This window comes from Cinclus cinclus, chromosome 20 (genome assembly GCF_963662255.1).
Source record: "Cinclus cinclus chromosome 20, bCinCin1.1, whole genome shotgun sequence".
Taxonomy (NCBI): domain Eukaryota; kingdom Metazoa; phylum Chordata; class Aves; order Passeriformes; family Cinclidae; genus Cinclus; species Cinclus cinclus.
In genome coordinates this window covers 1,707,578-1,730,000 of record NC_085065.1, presented here as the reverse complement: position 1 = coordinate 1,730,000, position 22,423 = coordinate 1,707,578, and the positions used below count along the sequence as shown (strand labels likewise).

General features: G+C 51.2%; 2 protein-coding genes across 2 annotated transcripts in view; one reads left to right on the top strand and one right to left on the bottom strand.

The window, feature by feature from the left end:
• Positions 1–11,300, top strand: part of STX8 (syntaxin 8) — an 88,761-nt gene extending 77,461 nt beyond the window's left edge. The window contains exon 8 of the mRNA XM_062506304.1: positions 10,345–11,300. Within this exon, the coding sequence (XP_062362288.1) occupies positions 10,345–10,412 (68 nt within the window). The 3' untranslated portion in view covers positions 10,413–11,300. The remainder of the gene's footprint in view (positions 1–10,344) is intronic.
• Positions 11,301–17,880: 6,580 nt separating this feature from the next.
• Positions 17,881–22,423, bottom strand: part of NTN1 (netrin 1) — an 83,035-nt gene continuing 78,492 nt past the window's right edge. The window contains exon 6 of the mRNA XM_062506302.1: positions 17,881–18,209. Within this exon, the coding sequence (XP_062362286.1) occupies positions 17,881–18,209 (329 nt within the window). The remainder of the gene's footprint in view (positions 18,210–22,423) is intronic.

Sequence of the window (22,423 nt, the reverse complement as noted above, 5' to 3'; positions counted from 1 at the left end):
AGGCTGCATTGCCAAAAGTTGAGCAAGTTTCTAAAAGCAGGATTGTTCTTTGAGTTGTGAAAACACAATTCTCAACAAAATAGCAGCTGTATCTGTGTCAAGAATTCTCCAGGCAGGCTGCTACACCCCTGCAGAAACTGGGGTGAAACACTCTTAAACCAAAGCGGTATTGATGTTAAAATCAAGCAGGTTTCACCTGAATGTTTAAAGATCCAGCCAGGAAGACGCCAGGGTTTTTCCCTTTCCTCAGGGTTGTGTTTGAGGTGCCCTGCTGTGCTGGGCTTCCCGGAACAGCTTTGGTGGCTTGGGAAGTGCCTTCCTTTGTGGGACAATGGGCACATCTTTGGTTGGGTTTCCAGGGAATCCAGAGTGTGGGATCCCGCCACAGCTCCATGTCCTTAAGGGTTTCTAAGGCTCAGGTTGACAAAGCCTTGAGCAACCTGAGCCTGGTCCTAGAATCATGAAATTATGGAATATCTCAAGTTGGAAGGGACCCACAAGGATCATCAAGCTCAGCTCCCTAACCTGACCCTGCTTGGAGCATTAAGTTGTACTAGAACCTTCCATGATCTGTTTCCTCTGGATGTTTTTAGGAGTGATGACTCCAGAACATGTTCTTGCTGTGGTCACCAGATCCTGCTGTTGGAGTAGGAGATTCACCCAGATAAAATTCATGGAATGAGTCAACTGAAAATAAGTGCTTGAACAAAAATCCTTGGCATCTTCTCATGTGGCTCTGTAAACATTTAGGTGAAACTGCATTGATTTGAGCACCAGTATCACTTTGGACAAATGGTTTCAGCCCAGTTTCTGCCAGTCTGCCTGGAAAATTCCTGACACAGATGCAGCTGTTGTTCTGTAGACCCTGGCTGCAGGTGGGGAATGGCTTTGTGAGGTGAGATTCACCCAGGAAAGGGAAGCTGATGCCCAGCAAAGCCTGTTGCTGGCTGGATGGAGCAGGAGTTGCCATCCGTGTGGCAGCAGCGATGGGATTGTTCAGCCACAGCACCAAAGCCAGGTTCACTTTCCTCTGGGACTGTGGAGGAGTGCCATGTCCCTGTGCTGGGCTGTGCTCGGGTGAAGGCTGCAGCCTGTGCTTCATCCAGCAGCTGGAGATCAGCCTGTGCCTGAGGGGGTGGGGGGACTCCAGGGAGATGTCTGGAGCAGAGTGAGGGAGTGAGCAGTAGATTTGAGGTCAGGTTCCCAGCAGAGCCCCTTGGTGTGGAGAGCAGTGATCGTGGTGGGGGAACAGCTCAGAGCCACTCGGGCACCTCGTCCTGCCAAACCTCCCCTTTCTGGGGACCCCATCCACTGCTGGCCGGGCACCCTGCACTGCTGGGCTGGGAATTCCATCCCTGCTGCCTCCTGCAGACACAAAGGCTCTGCTGGTGGAGGCTGAGCAGGGCTGGCTGCTCCTGTCGCAGTTCTTGGTCACGATTGCTCAACTGCTGTTCCTGGAGAAGCTCTTCAGCTCAGCCAGGACCTCGGTCCTGGCTCAGGCAGAAGCCACCTTGCTGTGTACCTGGAATTATCTCTGAGCTGTTCTCCAAGGTTTGTAGCAGATGGAGAGAGACATCATGAGCAGAGGGGAGAACAGTTTGGGCTTCCAGTCTGTATGGATGGAAAAACAAAAGGAGTTTTGGGTGTGTGGAAGCAGTTCAGGCATGCAGTGTCATTAATCTTCATCTGTGGCTTTTAAAATCAGCAGCAGCCAGAGTCTCCCAGATCTGAAAGCTGCGTTTTTTCAGATGGAGTGGATGTGCAGGGAATTTTTTCTGAACTTCACCCCACCACAGTAGGTTTGTGTCAAGTGGATTGACTGGAGCTGCACTGCACAGTGTGGCTCTGACCATTGCATGAGCCCTGCTTTACAGGCTCAGCCCAGTGGTTTAGTGTTTAAAGTTGTCACACATTTAATTCCTGACTGTTTTGTGCCCATTCTTAATTTCTAAAGAGAAAAAAAAAAGTCCATTCTGGTTTTGAGCTGGAGTTTCTCATATTTAAGTCTGTGTAAAGATGATTTATGGTGCTAGAAGGGCTCCACTGGAAACGCAAGATCTATTATGAAGTGGATTGAACGGCCCATGCTGAAATGTTTATTGCTGTCTTCAAAATAGAATACATCAGGGTTGATGGGGCCTGTCCAGGAAAGAGAGAGAGTGCAGTGCAGTGGGGCTAGTGGGGTATTTTTAGTATTCCAATAAAAGACAAGGCTTTTAAAGGAAATCACTTATTGCCATTTTGCAATCAAGAATGCAGGAGTGTTCCAGGGACTGCAAGAAATATGCTTCAAGAATGTGGGAGCCATAAGGAACTAATCATTAAATATTCTCCCGTTTCCACCCCCGGCCCTGTGCTGAGGAAGCCATTTAGGAGCTTTGCAATTTGTATGGAAATCTCAGCCTTCCTGACCACTCGGTCAAGCATCCCAGGCACTTGGGAGCCAGCAGCCCATTTTCAAAAGTCCCTACAATTCCTGGGCGAGCAGGCCACTTTGGAAAATTGGAGACACATGGACCAGCCTTCAGGAACACTTAATCTGACCTTAAATGACTGATATGAACACAATATGATCTTTGTTTTGCTATAGGCTCCTCTTGCTGGGGAGGTTGTCCTTGCAGGTTCAGATGGATCAGCAAAACTGTGAGGTTGTTGCTGTTGTTGTTCTGCTCGTTTCATTGTGCTGTGATTATTTGTATTTCTTGTTTATTTTTCTCATGTGACGCTTGAAACATTTTGGAAGTGTTTTTGTGCTGTAGTACATCCATGTAAGTAGGGAGGGACCAATCCCAGCATTTGCCAGAGTGAAAAACAAAGGCAGAGGCAAAAGATAATCCTTTCCCAAGTAATTTAAGAGCCTGATGGGACAATTTAGTGATGCATCTAAGCAGAGCTGGTGGTTGCCTGCTCCTTCTCCCCACGTTCCCACCTTTTTCCCTTTCTGGCCCTGGTGTCCTGGTGGGGCAGTTCAGGCAGCTACAATGACAGAAAAGTGACCTCACCAAAAACAAAGCTGGGGTGTGGAGCTGGTGGCAGATGGACGTGGGCAGATGTCCCTTCTGTGCCAGGCCAGCAGACCTGGCCTTTCATTTGATTATTTTTCTTTGCCCATTTGTTTTTACTGGAGAAAGTGGTGCAGGAGATGCAGTTCCCTGCTGAGATCATCTGTCACAGCTTCTGCCTGTCCCCAGGCTGCTGCAGGTAGCAGAGCTGGGCTGTGACCCTTCCTTTCGGGAAAACCCTTTGGAGCTTGCCAGCTGGGCTGGGCTTTTGCAGCCCCTGCGGGAGTCGGGGCTGGGCAGGGAGGCTGAGCTGGACAAGGTCCATGGAGGCACGGATCTGGGAGGAACCCCAGCCCTCAGGACACGGCCAGTCCTGGGTTTGGCTCAGGCTGGTGGCTCCTTGCAGCCAGGGCTGGTGAATCTCCCATGTTCGAGAAGCCTTTTCAGTGACCTGTCACTTGTGCTGCAGAAGCTTCCACCTGGTTGGATTTTCCGTTGGAAGCCCTTGGATTTCCTGAGGTGTTTGGTTCTTGCTGGGAGAGCTTTCCCTGGCTGTCCTGCATGCCCTGATCCCAGCTGCCCTCCCCACCACATTTCCTGAAGGTTCATGGCACAGTTCATGGCAAACCCTTCTGTTCCTCACTGCTTATGGGGTGATATCTTCTGGTGGAGATGGGGATATCCCAATTAAACCTGTGCTTTCTCACCCTTCCTGAAGCAGAAGGGTTCAGGTGACACCTTTGGCTGGGTTTCACTTGAGTGAACTGAGTGACCCTCATACGAAACAAGGGATTTTTAGAATCGTTGTGCTCTTGTTGGAGCTGTTTTGTTTCCTTTCTCCTGGGAAACCTTCAGTGCACATGAGGTCTGTAAAACTTTAACAGGTCCCATTCCAAGCTGTTCAGAAATGCTGAGTATTCCTCAACTGCTCCTGCTCCCTGGTGTCCCTGATGTAAAGGAAAGGATGCCCGAGAATTTGGAGGAAAGACAGTTGGAAGCTGTGTGTGTGTGTGTGTGTGTGTGTGTGTGTGTGTGTGCTTGTTTAATTTAAAAAAGGGGGAAGAAAAATAAGCCACATGCAAAGAAATCCAGTGGCCACATCTGCCAGTGACCTTTGGGACTGGAAAGAGTCTGATGATGGTGTGGGGCCAAGCAAGGAAAGTCTGTGAAATCACTCCAGAACAACAGGAAAAACCCATGAGGATGGTTCCAGTTTGGGGCTTGTTGGGGGCTGGGTGATCTGCACAGCTCTGCCCCAGCCCACCCCTCAAAACAGGCAGAGAATGGGCTGAGGTTGCCAGTTTTGGATTGATTTGGGGCTTTTGGCATGGGGAGTCACCTGGGGAAGCTGTTGCCTCTCACACCTGCTCTTCATGCCATGGTGAGTCCAGGAAATTATTTTCTTACCCAGTATTTTTGCAGAAGGTGTTCAGGTGTGGATTGCTCTAAAGCTCTCTGGTTCAGTCTTTGTGTCTCAGAGGTACATGAACCATTTCTCCACCATTGTCCTCTCCCAGCTACCTGCTGCTATTTAAAGGAGATAAAAATTTAGCTCAAAGTGTTCCCTTTCCCACAGACTCCTCTGAAAGTTGTGACAAAAAGAAAAAAAACTTGTGACAGTTCAGTTCTTGCTGTACTCCTGCCTTGTCTTCAGCTCCAAACAAATGTCTTGCCTGTCTCTGAGCTTCCCTTCTGGTGGCTCAGAAGGTAAAATAATTTGAATTTCCTAATTTCCCTGGGAAACTTTTCTGGCTTTGAGTTGCCCTTCCTTATTTGTGGTTCTCAGGGCAGTGCAGGAGGCTCAGGAATTGTTGAACAGACACACAGTCAAATGTGACACCTCAAACCATTGGAGCTGAGCCTTCCAAAGGCAGGAGATGACCTCCCCATGGAGCAGCTGAGCACCAGGGCTGCTGAGACTTGAGCAGCAGCTGGAGGCTGTGGCCAAAGCCCTGAGCTCTTGGTGAGGTTGGGTTTGTGCCACTCCTTGAAGGAATTTGGGATTTCGGTGCAGTTGTGCTTGGAAGCAGTTCAGGGCATTACCTGGCATGTGTCTGTAATTTGAAAAATAGATTAAAAGAGAAGCAAATTGAAGTATAACAATAATGGATCAAGAGAAACACTTAGCTCACTTCCCTGCCCTCAGCCAGGCTGCACATGGGGTTTGGGACCCGAAGTTTGGGATTATTCAATTGCTGAAGTCATAAAGGTTTGGATAGAAACTCACTCCACACTGCTTCTGGGGCTAATCTGATATTTGTTTTCTGATAGTGATGGTTCTCATCCTGCTGGCTTTTAGGCACACTTTGTTTGCCCACAGGCCCTTCTGTCAGTAGATATCGCCATGCCCTGATCAAAACTTTTGTTAGCACCAAACTCATCTGTGTGCCCCAGAGGGAATCCTATCTCCAACCTGAGATGACCAAACCCCACAAAAATGCAATTTCTAGCGTGTGAAATAATGTTGACTGAGGAGTTAATGTACATAAACAAAGTCAGATAAATCGTTTCTTCAGGTTAATCTGGCATCACATGAACAGCTCCAAATGTGCAATAACTCATAGACCAAGAGTTTTTTTCATCTTACTTAGGAATGACCTGAGCTTTTCTTTCTTCCAAATAAGGAATTAATAATGCAATAGTTGTTGTTTCCAACAAGCTCAGCTTTTTTGAGAAGTGTCTTTTTTTTTTTCCCTCCTGTAGACCCAGTGAAACACATGAACATTTGGAGGCTTTAATAACCGCTCGCTGAGCCTGGTCTTGATTTCTCTGAGAATTGCCAATGATTTTGATGTCAGGGCTGAGAGGTACAATTGTAGTGTTAAATTTCTCCAGGCAGTGCAGTTGAAAAGGAAGGTCAAAAGCAATAAGGGCCGGGTTCCTCAGGGCAGGGGGGGGTGTCGTGGAAGGAGCGTTTCCCCAGCCCTCTCGCCCAAGAAAACGTTTGGCTGTCACAAAACTAATAAAGCAAAACCTCCAGAGAGGTGGGTTCAGTGCTGCAGGTGTAGGAATCGGGGCCGTATTTACACACAAGCCAGCTTCATAGCATGGGATTTCTGCTCAAGTGCTTCTTAATGCAACACAAATTGAATACCCGGCACGGGGAAAATGTTAGAGGGAAAGGATTTTTATGGCTTTTGGGGGAGAAAGTGTTCTGCTCTTTTTTTAGGGAACAGAAAGGACAGCAAGATGGATTTCTTGGGGTGCTTGCCATGTGAAAGTAGTGCTTTAGGTATGTGCAGAGGGGTCAGAGCCAGCCTGCAAGCTGGTTCTCTGCTGCCTCCAAAATCAGGGCTTTGAAGGGATTTGGGCAGAGTTTCTGCCATATATCTGGCAACACGGGCTTAAAATTAACTTACTGAAACAGCAGATAAAATTCGGGTTCTTTAAAACTGTGATATTAAAGAGAAGTCCTCGAGGAAAGCAGCCAGACCTCTGCAGCCCCTTGCTGAAGCTCCCATCCTTGCCCTGCCTCTCTGCTGCCCTATAAAACAACGATTATGTGTTTATAAGTTACTGCTCTGTGTCCCTTATAAAAGAAGACTTATTCATAAACTTCTGGATAGACAGTTCTGTGGGAATATAACTTCCTTGGCCTAAACCAAGCGCTCTTTTCCAGATAATGTAATGCTATACAGGCTCTTTAAAGTCCAAGCATGCTATTTATTATTATTTTATCATCTATAAAAGACACCAGTGTGGAACCTGGGAATGACACTACACTCAAATCAGCAGGAAAGATAAGGAAAACTCCAAGGACAGCTGCTGTTCCCAGAAATACTCACTGACAGGGTGCTGGGGGATGCTGGGTTTGTTGTAGGGCTGCCTTCCCTGCACTTCCTCGCTGCAGTCACAGAGCCAGGGCATTGCCATGGGCACATCTCATTTTTGGGGTGGGATTTGCCAGATGCAAGTTGGACATTGTTGAAATGGACTTGGATGCAACCTTGCAGCTTCTGAAGTCAGGGCAGAGGACTTGGCCACACACACACGTGCACATGCCTTGGAATTTTTTTTAATGGACTCAAGTCAGCATTTACTTGAGTCCCCAGGACCCAGTGACCACATGGATGTGGCTGTGTTTGCTCTCTGAATATCCCCAATCCTGAACCCATAGAAGCACCCAGCTCACCCAAGGACTGCCACTTCCCAAGGCTCCAGCTGGAGTGGATTTGGGGATGACAGATGGGATCACTTTGGTCAAACCTTTCCAAAGGAGAGATGCTCCCTGTGGGGAGGGGTTGCCCCAGCAATCTGGTTCCAGGCTGGAAGAGAATCCAGTGCTGGGCACACCTGCAGAGGGGACATGAGCCCTCAGCGTCGGCCCTGGTCATCGAGGTGCCAGCTGGGCTGGACATTCCTCTCCTGGATGCCCTCCGGTGGATTTGGACATCAAGGTTTTGCTTTTCTGTTTGAACCCAAACTGGAAAGTTGGTGGTTGGGGAGTGGGAAGGGTGTTCATGAGGAACCCCAAAGCAGTGACCCTCAGAGGAGACAAATCCTGGGGAGAGGGAATGGCCTGGGCACTTGGGCTGGTGTGAACCCCAGCTCCTCTGCTCTCAGGGCTGGACGGAGCAACTCAGACAGACCAAGGAGCAATATTAGCCTAAATTACACGTAATTTAACCCTTTCTTTCTGTCTTGTATCTAAAAATGGGACCTTTATTTGGAAAAGGTTTGGTGAGATGTGGAACACTGAACTCCCCTGAGCCAGGGACTGGAGTCATGAGCAGAGTGAGCTCAGCAGTAACATCAAGCCCTGCAGAGCCATGTGAGTGCCAGAGTTCCAGGAGTGCTGGGGAGATCCCCATCCTGCCACGGAACATGCCCTGGAACTCAGTACAAGCTGGGAATGTGCTCCCTGAATTCCTGCCCTGCTCCTCAGCAGCTGGATCAGCAGCTGGAGCACTGCCCCACAGCCTTTAGCAGAGGGAGCTGCAGGAGCATGGCATTTACTCCAGCCTGCCTTCATTATTTGCTCAGTAATTGCACAGAGGTTTCTGCTTCCCACCTTTCCTGAGAGATGCAGTTTGGATTTGTATTCCTGGCACTGTTTCCTTTTGCATGAGAATATTTTCCTTTGTTCTTTTCTGACTCCTGTTGACTTTAAGAATGGCTTTGATTCCTGAACTTCTCTTTGAGGGTTGCTTGTCAAGGGGAATATTTATATTTCATAGCATTTGAGCAAAAAAAGGCAAAGCAGGCAGGGAGCTCAGAATGCAGAATTCCTGTCAGATCCTATCCACAGCTTTTGTGGGGAAAGCATGTGAAACACCCAGGTTTAAAACCTTCAGATCCTTCTAATCTGCTGTTCTGTGGTACAGGGAGGAGAAATGTGTGTAACATCTGGTCTGTCTCGTGCAGGAGGTGCTTTGAGGTGTGTGTGCTGTGTGCTCCTGGTTTGGTGTTCCTGGGATCAGCAGCTCTGCTGCTCCCACCTCAGCTGGGACAGGGACAGCACTTGGCCACTGCATTCTGGCTGCAGGTTCTTAATGCCAGTCTTTTTCCAGGGATGAAATGAGGTTTATATCATTCTGCTGTCCCCTCTCTCACTGCCCTGACTGTGCCCTCCAATTCCCTCATTCAGCATTACCCATTAGCAATCCTTTATTAGTCCCCCACCTTCACCTCTTCCTGCTGGGGAATAATTTGGGGTTTATGTGCCGTTTTTCTTGGGACTCGTCAAAGAATAATTACACCCCATTAACTCCCCTCTGTATCATTACTAATTCACACCTATGGAGTATTTTCCAAGCAGCTGATCTTGGTTGTCTCTTAATTGCTGGAGTCCATAAACTCTGTTACACTGAAACTGTGTGAAGGATTTGCACCCTCTAAAACTTCTTCCTCCAGTGCAAAACAAAACAGAGAATCAGAATGTGGCAGCTTTATCAGATCTTACTTCCTCGCTTTTTAGGCAAATTATTTGCTTCTGGCTCTGTTGAAAACTCCAAAATGTCTATTAAGGTGTAAAAAACAGGAGTCTAAAAGGGTGAGAAAGTCGTGGCTGTTCAGCCTGGAGAGGAGAAGGCTCCAGGGAGAGCTCAGAGCCCCTTGCAGGGCCTGAAGGGGCTCCAGGGGACCTGGAGAGGGTCTGGGGACAAGGCATGGAGGGACAGGACACAGGGAATGGCTTCCACTGCCAGGGGGCAGGATTAGATGGGATCACAGATGGTTTCAGCTGAGCATAAGAGAAAAAAATACTGTTGGTGGCAACTCTTATTTCCCTGGAAAAAAAAAATCCTGGCCCCCTGGCAGAGGAACAGTTTCTGCACAGAAAACATGACACTATTTACAAAACACAGTGTCTAATATCCTTTTCCAGCTTGGAAAGAGGAGTTTATGTCAATACATCCTTTTTTAATTGCCAGGAGCTGGACTTGTAAATACTGTAAGTGGTTGAGTAATAGTCCTTAGTGAGCAGAGCAGAGGAAGGGACAGGTTTTCCACTCTTGGAACCCTCTGCATTCCCTCAGCTCGGGCAGGGAGACAGTTCACAGCAGATACTGAACACAAATAAAAGCCTCCCAGTTAAAAGAGCATTTAAGCCCAGGGGATGCCCATGGGTGCGATGCCAGTACCCAGCATGGTGATCCAGCTGGGTGAAGAGTTTGTTTATTGGGGGTGGTTTGGGAGGTTGATCCAGGATGTTCTCACTAAAACATTTCTTCCTTTCCTCTAAAAAATGGGAGAGAAAGGGGAGAGTTCCTACTGGGAAATGGGGAGTTAAGGAGAAGGGAGGGGATCTCATTTTGTAGGATCTCATTTGTCATTAACTTCTGCAGTGATCCAATGAGTTTTGGGGCAGGATGGGGCACACAGAGCCACGGGCAGAGGGGGGGGCATAGTGCTGTGGGATTCTCTCCAGAGCTGGATGATCCCTGTTTCCCCAAGTCAGGTACATTCCTGAAAACCCAGCTCTGCACAGAGTACTTTGTGTTGGAAACAATTTCCTGGTGCAGTTTGGATTTCCTCTGGAATAATTCTTTGCCCCAGTGGGATGGTACAGAGGGATTCTAGCAAAGCTCCACCGGCTTGGCTGTGAGTTAAACATATCCCTTGATGTTTCCATGACAGATGTTCAGGTAGGAAGATATCCCACAGGCACGACTGAAAAATACTGATTTGAAGGGTCAGGAAGAGAAGGAACTGCTCTGCCAATGTGGGGTTTGGGTCCAGGTCTTGCTCTGCCAATGTGGGGTTTGGGTCCAGGTCTCTGCTCAGGTCCCCAGAGTGCAGAGCTTGTCAGGGGTGAGCAGGGAGGAGGAGGAATTGAATCCCAGAAATCCCAGAAACCGTCTGTAAATGCTGAAGGCAGTAAACCTTGTTGTGTCTCCTGCAGGGATGCTGGTGGTGATCGTGCTGCTGCTCGTGGCCATCGCTGTGGTCGCGCTCTGGCCCACGGGATAACCCTGATCCTGCTGGAGCAGCTGCTCCAGGGGAGCACCAGGGCTCCAGGGAGGGACCTGCTGTGTGCAGGGACCTTCTGTGCTGGGAATGAACTCGCTCCATCCTTGGGAATGAACTCCACAGCTGGGAATAAACTCCACAGCAGCAGGCTGAAGCAGCGTCCACCAGACATCCGCTCTCCCTGGAGGGTGGCTGAGGAGCTCTATGGGATCTGGAAGATTTCAGTGGGAAAAGGGGATTTTGTCCCACTCTTCCCACCTTCCTCTGGCATGCAGGAAGCTGCAGCTGTAGGATGGACCCACCTCTCCTGCATCTGCATCTGGGGACACGCTGTTGCTGCTGCCCTGCCCATCTCCCTGAGCTCAGACATCCCAGGGGCTTCGAACACCAAAATCCAGGAGTGGTTTGGAGAACAGCAATGCTCCCCTGCTTCAGGATCCCTCCTTCAGAGAGAAAGTGCTCCGTGGTTTTCAAGGCATAGTATTGGGGAATGACTGCATCTGGATTCTCCCAGGTTGGGAAGCAGCAGCCCTGCAGGACCCCCATGGGCTGCATGGAATTGCTGGTGACTGAGTCAGTGCTCAGCCCTTGAGGGGAGGTATTGGTGGGTTACTGATCTCCAGGGGTAGTTATTGATATCCAGTTACTGATCTCCAGGGATGGGAGTTAAACAGCAGCAGGACTCAGCCCAGCCTGTGAGAGTGGAAAGCTCTGCCCCCGTGTGCTCCCCAGGGCTTCTGCCAGCCTGGCTCAGGAGATTCACCAGACTTAACATCCTCACTGAGCTCTGTCTCTTCCTTTGACAGCTTCTCACACCCTTCTACAGCTGAGAGGAAAGATTACCTATTTCAAAACTAATGAAAAAGAAGTATTAAATGTTTGCTTCTGGCCAAGAGAATAATTATTTTGTTACACATGCCAGTTTGATTTCAGGATTAATAGAGCAAGCAATAAATACTGATTAAAGCTGATCCGTTTATATACAGTTTCTCTGCCTGGGGTTTTATTGTTTCTTACTATCTTGTGTTGTCTGTGAATGATTTATCCAATGCTACCATATCCTAAGAGCTGGTTTGGAGAAGAAAATAAGTGATTCTGTCAGACTTTGTGTGTATGATGACAGATCTGTGACACTTGCAGGGGCTGGCCCTCACCTGCCCAGGTGGTGTCTCCTTTCCCAGCTCTCACCTGGCTGTGGCACTCACTTCCCTCTGCCCACACAGCACATCCAGCACTGCTCTGGGAGGTGGAAGCAGGGTGTCCTGGTGCTGTGTTCCCTCTTGACTGGCACAAATCCCTTCTGCCCATCTGGGCTCAAGTTTCCCCAGACTGGGACTTGCCCCCTCTGTTAAGGGTTTGGTGACTGCAGATCACCCTCAGTTGTCTCCTTGCAGGGTGCAGGTGTTACCTGGAGCTTGGACCCTGTTGCTTCAGGCTCTGAGGATGAGAGCCAAGGAAGAAGATGGAGTTCTGCAGGAAGCAGAGGCAGGGAGCTCCTGAGTACCCGAGGGACACACTGAATAAATACACAGAATGATTTGGATGGGAAGGGCTTTAAATCCCACCCAGTGCCACCTCTGCTATGGCAGGGACACTTTCCACTGGCCCAGGTTGCTCCGAGCCCCATCCAGTCTAACCTTGAGCATTTCCAGGGACCCACAGCTTCTCTTCTTCACCTATTGTGGGTGGTGCTGTGTCCTGCAGCTGTGGGAGCTGTTCCCTGGATCCAGAGAGGATTTCCCTGGTTTTGTGCTCCTGGGGAGGGCATGGAGGGGATAGAGGAGCTTGGTAGAAGAAGGCTGTGCCCCCTCCAGCTTCAGCCAGGGCACTGTGCCCGTGCCCAGCCCCTCCTCAGTGCTCAGAGCTGGAGGAGAGACTGGGGGCTGGAGCTCCTCCATGTCTGCTGGAGAAAACCTTGAAGCCTTTACAAGTCCAGCCCAGACTGTGCCTGGTCAGTTGTCCTGGGGAGATGCTTCACCTTGTGGGTGTCAGAGAGGGGAAGGGCAAACAGAGGTGGTTTAATGTCCTCTGGTTTCCCAGAGGACACGGCAGGGAGTTGATGAGTTCATTGTTGATGTCAGATGAGAAATGGAGCTTTAGGCAGGGCTGCTCCAGCTGGAAACAAGGAAAGGCTTTGGAGAGCAGTTCCAAATCTGGGCATTCCTGCAGCTCTGCAGAGGGAGCGACTCTGGGAACGCTCCTGGAGCTGGTCCTCAGCAGCAGCCTCTGAGCCCAGAGCAGGATTTCACTCCTGCTCTGGAGCAGCCCCGTGGAGCTTCAGTGACAGCAAGAGAGCAACGTGGGATTTGCTCAGCTGAGACCACGGGCCTGGGCTTCTAATTAAAATTGTCAATTCTGGAGGGAATTATGGCTTTGTTTGAATTCCCAGGACACGCAGGATGGACGTGTAACTCATCCTGATCAATGTTCCACAGGGACTTTGTTCTGACTGAGCCTTTCAAAGGCACTTTCTGACCCACTGGGTCCTCCAGCACATTTTTCCTGTGAGTGCCTGGGAAGGGTGGAAACACCAGGATTTGCTCCTTGTGCTGGTGAACAAAGACATTCTCAGCCTTGACCTTTAGGTAACATTTAATGTGTTGTGTGGGTGAGGAATTTTACTAAAAAGCAGCGGATTTGGCAGCGCTCTGCTCTGCGCAGGGAAGCTTTTCTGTCTCCCTGCTCCACTAAAGAAAAGGGAAGGTTAAAATACGAGGGACGCCGAGGCTTGGCTCTGAGCAGTGGTGGTGGAGAAGCCAACCTGGAGTGGCTTCTCCAAGCAAAGATCTTCCTGGAATGTGCCCAGAGACATCCCAGGCTTCGCCTTCCCTGCCACCTCCTCCATCTCTCTCTGGAGGACGTGCTCTGGAGTTCAGCTGCTTCCAGCTGTAGTTTCATCAAAAATCCCAGTGCTGGGCGCAGGTCTGGTGTGTGCTCCAGGCACCTGGATGTCTCAGTGCCCTGGGAAAAATCCCCGCCTCCTGCATGAGAACAGGGATCATCTTGGAAGGCTGCTGGGCATTTTCACATTCCCTAATTCCTGGTGTGAGCTCGGTGTGAGGATGGCTCCCCTCCCACACTGCCTGGTTGGGACCAGGCTGGGAAAACCACTCCAGGTCCAGCCCCCCGTGGGAAAAGCCTCATCCCCCTCTTTCCAGAGCCACCATGTCACCTTCGGACAAGTGGCCACCTGCAATCTGGGAAGCCCATTTGCCCCTTGGAGCAGAGGGCTGGCACTTGTGACCCGTTTGTCTCTGCAATAAAGATCTGAGATTTCCGCCCCCCGGGATGTTTTTGGATTCATAAATTCCCAGCACTGCTGAAGGCTCAGGTCAGCTGGGCTGACCCCCAGCACTTCGCAGCACCTTTTGCCTGGATTTTTGTCCCTGGAAGTGTTTTGCTGCCTCAGTTCCCCCCCTCCTCCAGCTCTCCATGCTGCTGGTGCCACCAGCCCTTGCCCAGGTTCGGCTCTGGCAGCACCTGACCCTGCTGATCCTGGGATGGAGCTGATGGAGCCCTGAGCCCTGCAGAGGATGGGCAGGAAGGACCAGCACTGCTGAGCAGCCTCTGGCTGGGACAGAAACAGGTCCAGAGTGGGCTTGGCAGATTTCTTGACTCCAAACTTTGGCTGTCCCCACACCTGTCCCCCAGCTCTGGGCGGGGTCCCACAGGTTCTGCCTCTGTCCCAACTGCAGGACACAGCTGAGCCCCCAGGGGCTGGTGGGGAACCCCCATGCCACCCACCCACCCACACTGACCCTGCTGTCCCCACGCCACGAGGCCACTGCCTGGGTGTGCTGGGGGAGACAGGGCTGGGACTGACAGTCAGAAATAGCTGTGCCACCTCAGCCCTGCTAAGGGACACCAACAGACCCCGGGGGTGGAGGGGACACCAGCATTTCCTTGCCCAGGTCCTTGTTCCACAGGCTCACTGAGCAGTGGGGTGGGAAAAAGCAGAAATTCCCGGAGATTTTTTACAGTTTACAAGAGTTTATTCAACTGGTTTCTGACTTTAGTTCTACCGAGAGGGTGCTGAACAGTTACAAGCTCCTTCGGGTCAATTACAGCCAATCTAATGAACAAACAAACAAAGGGGGAAAAAAAGGAAAAAAAAAACGAACTTGGAAAAACAATAAGGAAATCCACAACTTCTTCACATGTCATTAAATATATTCATATATAATAACCATAATATATTAGTATGCATTGTAAAGAAACATCGCCCAAAGCAGTCTGCCATGGTCATAACTAAACAACATTTACAGTTCAAGATATTAACAGAAATAATAAAAAAATCAACAACAACAACAACAACAAAAAAACAACCCCAAAACGAACACAGGTTTGTGAGGGGATGAGGAGGGAGCAGGGAGGGGGCACGGACACAACAGAACGAACAGAAACGAGACCAAGCGACTTCTGTCGGGTGCTACGCTCAGTGATGATTGTTTTGGCATTGCAGCTGCTCTCCAAAGCCTCTCTGAAGGCACCACAGCCCCTTCCCGGCCACCCCCTCGGGGTCCCGCTCCTGTCCCCAGGGCATGGGTGGGCACTGGGCTCTCTGCTGCTCAGAACGGGGTTGTTCCCCCAGAGCTGGTGTTGAGGGGCCATCCTGTCCCTCTGGGTGACCAGGACAGGTGTCCTCCTGGAGATGTCCTAGAGCAGAGGTGGCTGCAGGGGAGAGTTGTACCTCTGGACCCTGAAATGGGGCTGCTGTGCCCTCCCAGCAGAGGCTGTTCCAGTTCCACCAGTTCCAGCAGCAGCTCCTGCAGGTCAGGGTTACTGGGAGTGCGTGAAGGGCACTGGGACTGTGGATGGAGTGAGGGGGTTTGCCTGGTCAGACTGGAAAGCACAGAACTGCAGCAGGAAGGGAGGGACAGGTCCTGGTGGGACAGGGCTGGGGACCTCCTTCCCTCCTGTGCCAGGATCCTGGCTGATGTGCCAGTTCATTTCCTTCTGAGCCTCCAGATTATCAGTGCTGGAGGGGTCTGTGAGGGAGGAGGGGGTGGGAGGAGGGGGTGGGGGGTCTCCTGCAGTCTCCAGGACCATTGGGAGCAGGGAAGGGGCTGGACGGTGTCCCTGGGAGTGTTGGGGTGTCCAGGCTGTGCTGGGGAGGGCAGCTCTGCTTGACAAGGCTGGAAACTGGGAGTGAGCATCGGATGCCCAGGTGTGCCATGGGCAGTCCCCACATCCCCTGGCCTTCCCTTCCTGCTCTCCATGTGGAGAAGTGGCTTTGGGTTGGATTCTGATACTTTTAGGCACCGTTTGAAGGCTGGGGACATCCCAACTACCTGGGGATGGGCTGTCCCCAGCTTTGGGGTTCCCTGGCAGCAGCTGATGGTGGCTGCAGGAGAGCATCCAAGCCCCATTTTGGGGCTTTCAGCCTCCATTTAGACACTTGAGGTCAGATTTTATTCTTCAGAACCTGGTGGCTTCACTTCCCTTGGCTGCAAAATCGTCGGCTCTCCTTGAGCTCCAAGATAAGGAAAACCAAGTCCAGTTTGGGAAAGAGGAGAAAACACAGACTTGGAGTGGGGAGAGTTTCTTGATGTCCAGAGTGGGATTTTTTCTCCTAATACCCACATTAATTTTGGGGGCCTTGTGGTGGCAGGGGAGGCTCAGCAGAACTGGGTCCCTCCAAGTGGTGTCTCCAGCAGCCTTGGGAGCCTCCTCTTTGCAGCTATTTACATGGCTGCCCTGCTCTATGGTGGTTTATGTCATTACATAAATATTGTCAATTGCTATAAAACAAGGCAAAACCACTGGAAAATGTCATAAAAGAGATGTTTCCAAGTTTCCTAAAAGGAAAAACATCAGGGAGGTTTTACTTTTCATAGCGACTAATGTTTGCTTCTCCCCCAGGTACCGTCCTGCCCTCCCTGCCTTCTGCCCCAGCTATTCCTAGTCTCCAAGGATGGGGTGGAATTGGAATTCCCCATTCCCCATGGGCTGGTGTGGCAGGGGAACAGCCTGGAATGAAGGTGACAACTCCCAAGCCAGTCCAGCCTGCTGGGTGCCCCTGGGCAAGATGCTCCAGTCAGAAGTGAGGCAGCCTCCACTGTGTTCAGTGCATTCATGGCTGGAAATTGGGAATTTTAAATTAGCTGTTTGTCCCCACCAGCAGGAGGAAGAGAGCTCCAGGTGGGTCACACCTTGCTCCTGGCTGAGACCCCTTCCCTGGGCTGGTCCCTGCCCTGTGTGGGCTCTGCCCCAGCCAAGCCTCAGAGCTCTGTACTGGCCCCACTGCCCATGGGAAAAGTCCTGGCACCCTCTGTTCCCCACTTTGTCTCCAAAGTTACCTCACCCTCTTTTACAGGGATGTCAGGGGGCTGAAGCTCCAGAGGGAGCGAGGGCAGAGCTGCTGTGGGTTTGGGAGAGCTGCCTGAGTCTGGGAGTGAAACCAGTGACCAGCCAGGACCTTGGTGGCACCTGCAGGGATTTTCTACCATCTGAGGGTTCCTGGTGTGCTGACAGCAGCAGAGGGGACCCAGCCCATGGAGGAGGTTCAGCGGTAGCCACAGTGGAGATTCAGGGACTGGCAGGATCTTCCAGGGCACTTTCTGGGAACTGGATGCCAACTCATTTTTTGTCAGGTCTGGGTGTTTCCTTGGGGATCCTGGTTATTGACTCCTTGCCTGTAAATGGGTGGCTGGAGGGGGACAAGGGCACCCTGTGGGCTCGCCCTCCTTCGGTATGGTGGGGGCAGCATCCTCAGGGCCCGGGGCTGAGCACCGAGCCATTCCCAGAGTTATGCACAGCTGGAAGTCACCCACCAACACTGTCCCCTCATGGCTGTGTCTGAAGTGGACCCAGAGCATCATCACAGCCACAGAGCTCAGCCACCCCATGCACCATCAGTGGGTGGTGGCCACAGCTGTCAGGTACCAAAGCCCTCCAAGATCCCGTCCGCCGATCCTCGGATCTGTCGTCAGCAAAAGTCTCGGTTTAGTTTCTTCTACAAGAACTGTCTCGGTCAGCCTAAGTCGCAAATACATATTTTGGGGATGGGGAGTTAATTTCCAGCGGTGCTGTTGATTAGTTTCTTACAGGGTGGATGTGCCCATGCCGTGCTTTGGAGGCAGCAGATGTTGGCAGCTGGAAGGCAGTTCGGTGTGTGTGAGTTCTTCAGCAACGGGGCAGGAGAGAGCTGGGGAGCCCCAGGTGCCGCATGCCCGCACCCCACTCGTGGGTTCTGTCCATGTGTGTGATTGGGTTTTGTTGGGTTCTGTTGGGTTCTGTTGGGTCCTGTTGGATCCTGTTGGGTTTTCTTGGGTCCTGATGGGTTATCTTGGGTCCTTTTGGGTTCTCTTGGGTTCTGTCTTCCCTAGAATATGAGGTGCAAGCCCAGCAACCCCCAGCCATGGTCGCTGTCCCCCTGTCCCCCCAGCCCACCCTGGCAGCTGGTCCCTGCCTGCCCCAGCTCTACACAAAGCAGCATGCACAGTCAGTCTCTCCCTCTCCTCCTCCTTTAGGCTTTCTTACACTTCCCCTTCTTCTCCCGCTGCTGGAACTTCCGCAGCCGCCGGGCCCACGTGTCCCGCCACTGGATCACCAGGCTGGTTTTGTCTGCAATGATGCCGCTCTGGTCAGGAGAGTCCTCGTTGTTACCCAGCAGCAAATACTTCTTCATGGGCTTGATTTTGGGGCACTTGCAGGCTATGTCCTTGGAGTGGATCCACAGGGTCTGATCTCCACGCCGGATCCGGTTGCTGCCTTGTTTGTAGACGGAGATGATGTTCACTGTGAACTTCCACCAGTCTGCATTTTTTTCTGCTTTCAGGATATGGATCTGGACAGCTGGAAAAAAACAACGCGCAGGCAAGAGAGGAAAAGGTGTTACTGTTTGGGCTGGTGAGGAGAAAATGAACTTCAAGCCTAACCTAATGGGCTGTGTGAGGAAGAGGCATTTTGCAGCAGCCAAGGGTTGTGGTTGCCCCAGAATTCTGTCCCCCAAGAACAGGAGCAGCCAGTGCTGCACGTGAGGGTCTCAGCAAAGCTTCCAAGACCACCACAGGCTGGGGAGATGCTCTCTAGCTCTGCATCTGGCAGAGTCACTGAAACATCTCTGCAAGTGCTGAATGGCAGCACTGGGCTCCAAGGACACCTCCTGGTGTCCTGGCAGAGGACTGGGACACTACCAGTTCCCAGAGCAAGACTGAGGTGGGAGGACAGCCATGATCCCTGCAGAAGATGGTGATGGTGATGATGATGATGATATTTTCCAAGCCTATGGCTGATGCTGTGTAACCTCCTCTGTAGCCATGGAGGAAACCTCAGCCCTTGCTCTTTCCTGGGATAGGGCTAAAAATCAGCTTCCAGGAGAATACCTTCCCCACGCAAGGCCTGCCCAACCCTCCTGGGTTTATTTGACAGCTGTGGGATGAATCCTCACCAGCAGAGACAGAGAAATCCCAGGTAAGGATTGCCAGGCTGGAAGAGCAGGCAGGGGCCAGGCTCTGCACAGGCTGGTGCAGCACAACCACTAAGAGCTTTTTTAGTCAAACCATTGAGCTTTTCCCTTTCCCTCCCTCTTCTCTCCATGCCCTGGGAGCTATAAACCCCTGCCCATTCACCTGCCTGTCTCAGCCCCAGTGGGGCCAATCCTGCTTGAATAAATTAACAGAGGGAGAAGAATCTCCCAGAGACCTCAGGGAAAACTCTGCCCTTTGCCTTGTAACAGTCCAGTTTTCCCCCCTGGGCTGGTGGTGGAAGAGAATCCCCCTGTCTCTAAAACCAAATGATTCCAAGCTCTGGGAGGAAGCAGAGCTCTGCAGCCCAGCACTGCTTTTTAACACGTTGAAAAATATATGGGGTATTTTTTTTCAGAGCATGTCATAGAGGCCAGATGCTTTCATTAAAAAAAAGGGAGGAAAAAAAGGGAAAAAAACAACCCTAAGCTCTGACCATGTATTTCCCTGTCTGGTGCGAAGGTAACAAAATGTGAAGAGTAGCCAATTTTTATTTTTTTGGAAACAAATCTTTCCAAAAAAGCTTAAACCTTTGACCTGCCTGGGTCCACACTGACAAAATGGAGAAAATGAATGAAAAGGAACTGGAGAGAGGTGGTTACAGGAAACTCTGTTCTAAAACACACAGTCTGTATTTTTTTTTTATGTCAAGGCCCCCGTCTCTTATTTTTTTCCTTTTTATTAATGAAGTGGAAGGAGTGAAAGCTTTGAGGAAAGCTTGGCTGGCGCAGCCACAGCTGCCTGCCCTGACAGCCAGATTTCTGCCCATAGCTTCACATCCAGGATGCTCAGTTCCTCCCGAGTCGGGTTTTGGAGCCCAGCTTTAGTGGTGTTTGCCTGAGTATTTCATTACTGGGCTGGGAGCAGCACCTCCAGCATCTCCCAGGGCATACAGGACATGCAGAGAGACAGAAGTGGGCCAGGATGAATTTTTGGAAGCACCTAAGCTGGCTCCCCTGGGGAAATCCCTAGGGATTTAAAGACTCCCTTCCCATGAAGGAGGTTTCAGTCCCTTCCTGATTTGGGGTTCTGGCTCAGCTGTGTCCTCAGTCCAAAGCTGGCATTGGGGCTTGGTGTTGTCCTTCACTTGCCGTCTCCTGGGACAAAGCTTGACTTTGTGCAGAACTGCTCTCATTTGGCTGATGTTCCCACTGAACCTCTGCACTCAGGACTGTCCCTGTCTCTGCATCCCTGGAAAAACATCCCTGGCAAAAGCCCTGGGGCAGCAGATGGAAGAGGTGATAGGGGATGATGCTTCCCTTGCTGTGGTCCCCTGGAAGCAGGTGGAGTCTGGGAGCAGGAGAACAAAATCAAAAGAGCTGCAGCTTCCACAGCTCCAGCTGGGGCTGGTGACACTGGTTTCAGCAAGGATGGGCTCTGCCCCAGACTGGTTTCAGTGAAGAGGGCATCCAGCCCAGCTCCTGATTCCTCTGGTGCCTTGGGGCTGCACTTCCCTGACCTTTGCAAACTTTGTGCAGCCAAGCCCTGGAGGAAATCTGGGATTGCTGCACCCCAGGCACTCCCAGAGATCCAGAGATTTTTCTCCAGGTTCACTTCCCTGCAGCCTGCTCTGCTCCCAAGGGAGCTCTCAGGCAGTAAAGGGGCCTGGGGAGCTGGGGGACGGCTGGGTCCTGGTGAGGACAGGGGCTGCCTCATGAACCACATCCCACCTGACACTGATACTCCTGAACCACAAACCCCATCTGGACGGTGCCTTCCAGCTCTCACCACATGATGGCTCTTTGGCAGAAGAAGGTGACTGAGTGGTACCCAGGCTGTGGTCCCCTCCTGCATCCCCAGAGCTCAGGGATGCTCCCAGCTCTTCAAGGCCTGGCTGGGAGCCTCCAGCCACAGGAAAGCCCTAAAGGCTGGAAGCTGGAGATGAAAGCCCAGGTGTGGATGGTTTGATGTCAAGAAAAACAAAACCCAGCCCAAAGCCCCAAAAAGACATTTGAGGGCAACTGCTGAAGGCTGAAAGCAGTGCCCTGCAGCATTCAGAGATCATGAGTCAGGCCCCCAAAACTTCTGAAGCTGCCATGAAAAGAGGGAAAAACCTAATTATTTAATTCATTTTTAAAATTTACATTTGGGGTTTGTGACAATTCCTTGAGTTCAAGGCTTTCCTTGCTAAGGCTGACTCAGGGCTGGGCTGCAGGGCCAAATCTGTGCATCCTACTGTGGGATCCTGGAATATCACACATATCCCATGCACAGACCTGTCTGTGGGAGCTGGAAATTTGGGAATCATCACTGTGCTGGCCCCTGAGAAAGATCCCAAGGGGTGGCAGTGGCAACAGAGCAGTTTGAGGGTGTTTAATATGACCAGGTGGAATGGGGTGCTGGGGACAGCGGTGGCAGGCACAGATGTCCCAGTCCAAGGCAGGGTTTTCCAAAGGCTTGGCTCCCCTCTCACTGCACAAGTGGAATGAAGTCCATGTGGATTTTATTCCAACCAGCAGCAAAAGGTGACCCCAACACCATCTGGGTTTGGGAATGTAAAGGGCTGGCTCCTCGCTGGAGCAAAGTGTTAAAATGTGATATTTTCCCCCCCTTTTTTCAGTTTTTAATTTATTCTGCGGCAGCTTTGCCTCGCTCCAGTTGCCAATTTCCTACTGGTTTAATATTGGAGATTTATGATCCCTAATCCCTGGGTGTGCCCTGGTGCTGGGGGACCCCTCACTGCCCCGGCTCTCTCCCTCAGCACGTGGCTCCAGCAGGGATTGCTCAGCTCCAGGGATGGGATTTCTCCACCTTCCAAGCAGTGGAAGGGGCTGTGAGTGCCAGGGTTGGTGCTTCCCCTCTGCCTCGGGTTTTTCTGGGGATTCAGGTTTTTTCTCCCCCCTCCCTCCCTCTTTTCAAGCTGCCTTTTGAAAACACGCACGTTTTGCTTTTTTCCAGCAGCCCCTGCCAAGCTCCTCTCGACAAAGGGGGTGACTAAGAGAAGGCTCTGCTGAAGGAAGGATTTTTTAACTTTTTTTTTTTCCAAGAAAGGGCAAAGTGAGCAGATGATCTCACCTTTCGGATGAGGACTCTGTTCCTCAGCCCCATTCCCTCCCCAGTGCTGGGATGGGGATCCAGGGCCGGCATGAGGGACCACAGTGCTGGTAAAAAACATTCCAGCATCATCTGTGCAGGATCGGGCCCTGCTGCAGCACAGGCAGCTCAGCATCAGGGGCAAAGTAGAGATTTAAAAGTTCCAGGTTTCCTTTACCACAGTCACACCCCACAGAGAGCAGAAAGTTGCCCAGAATTGGGCACCTGAGGGAGTAAAGGATGTTCACATCTCACCTGGATCAGCATCACCTGCTCCCTTCAAATAATGCCCTCTCCTTTTTGGGAATCCCCACCCTCAGTGAGCCTTCTGCTTCCCCAGGATTTACCTGCCCCCACCCCAGCAAACCCCTCCAGCTTTTCTGGGAGCTGAGTGGCCTTGTGCTTCCCCACGCAGCCAAAATAAACCCAGAAAAAGCTTTTCTGCCTCCCTTCCTACCTTCCCCTCCCTCCCTGAATCTCCTGGCTTGCCCTCCCCACCTCCTGTTTCAC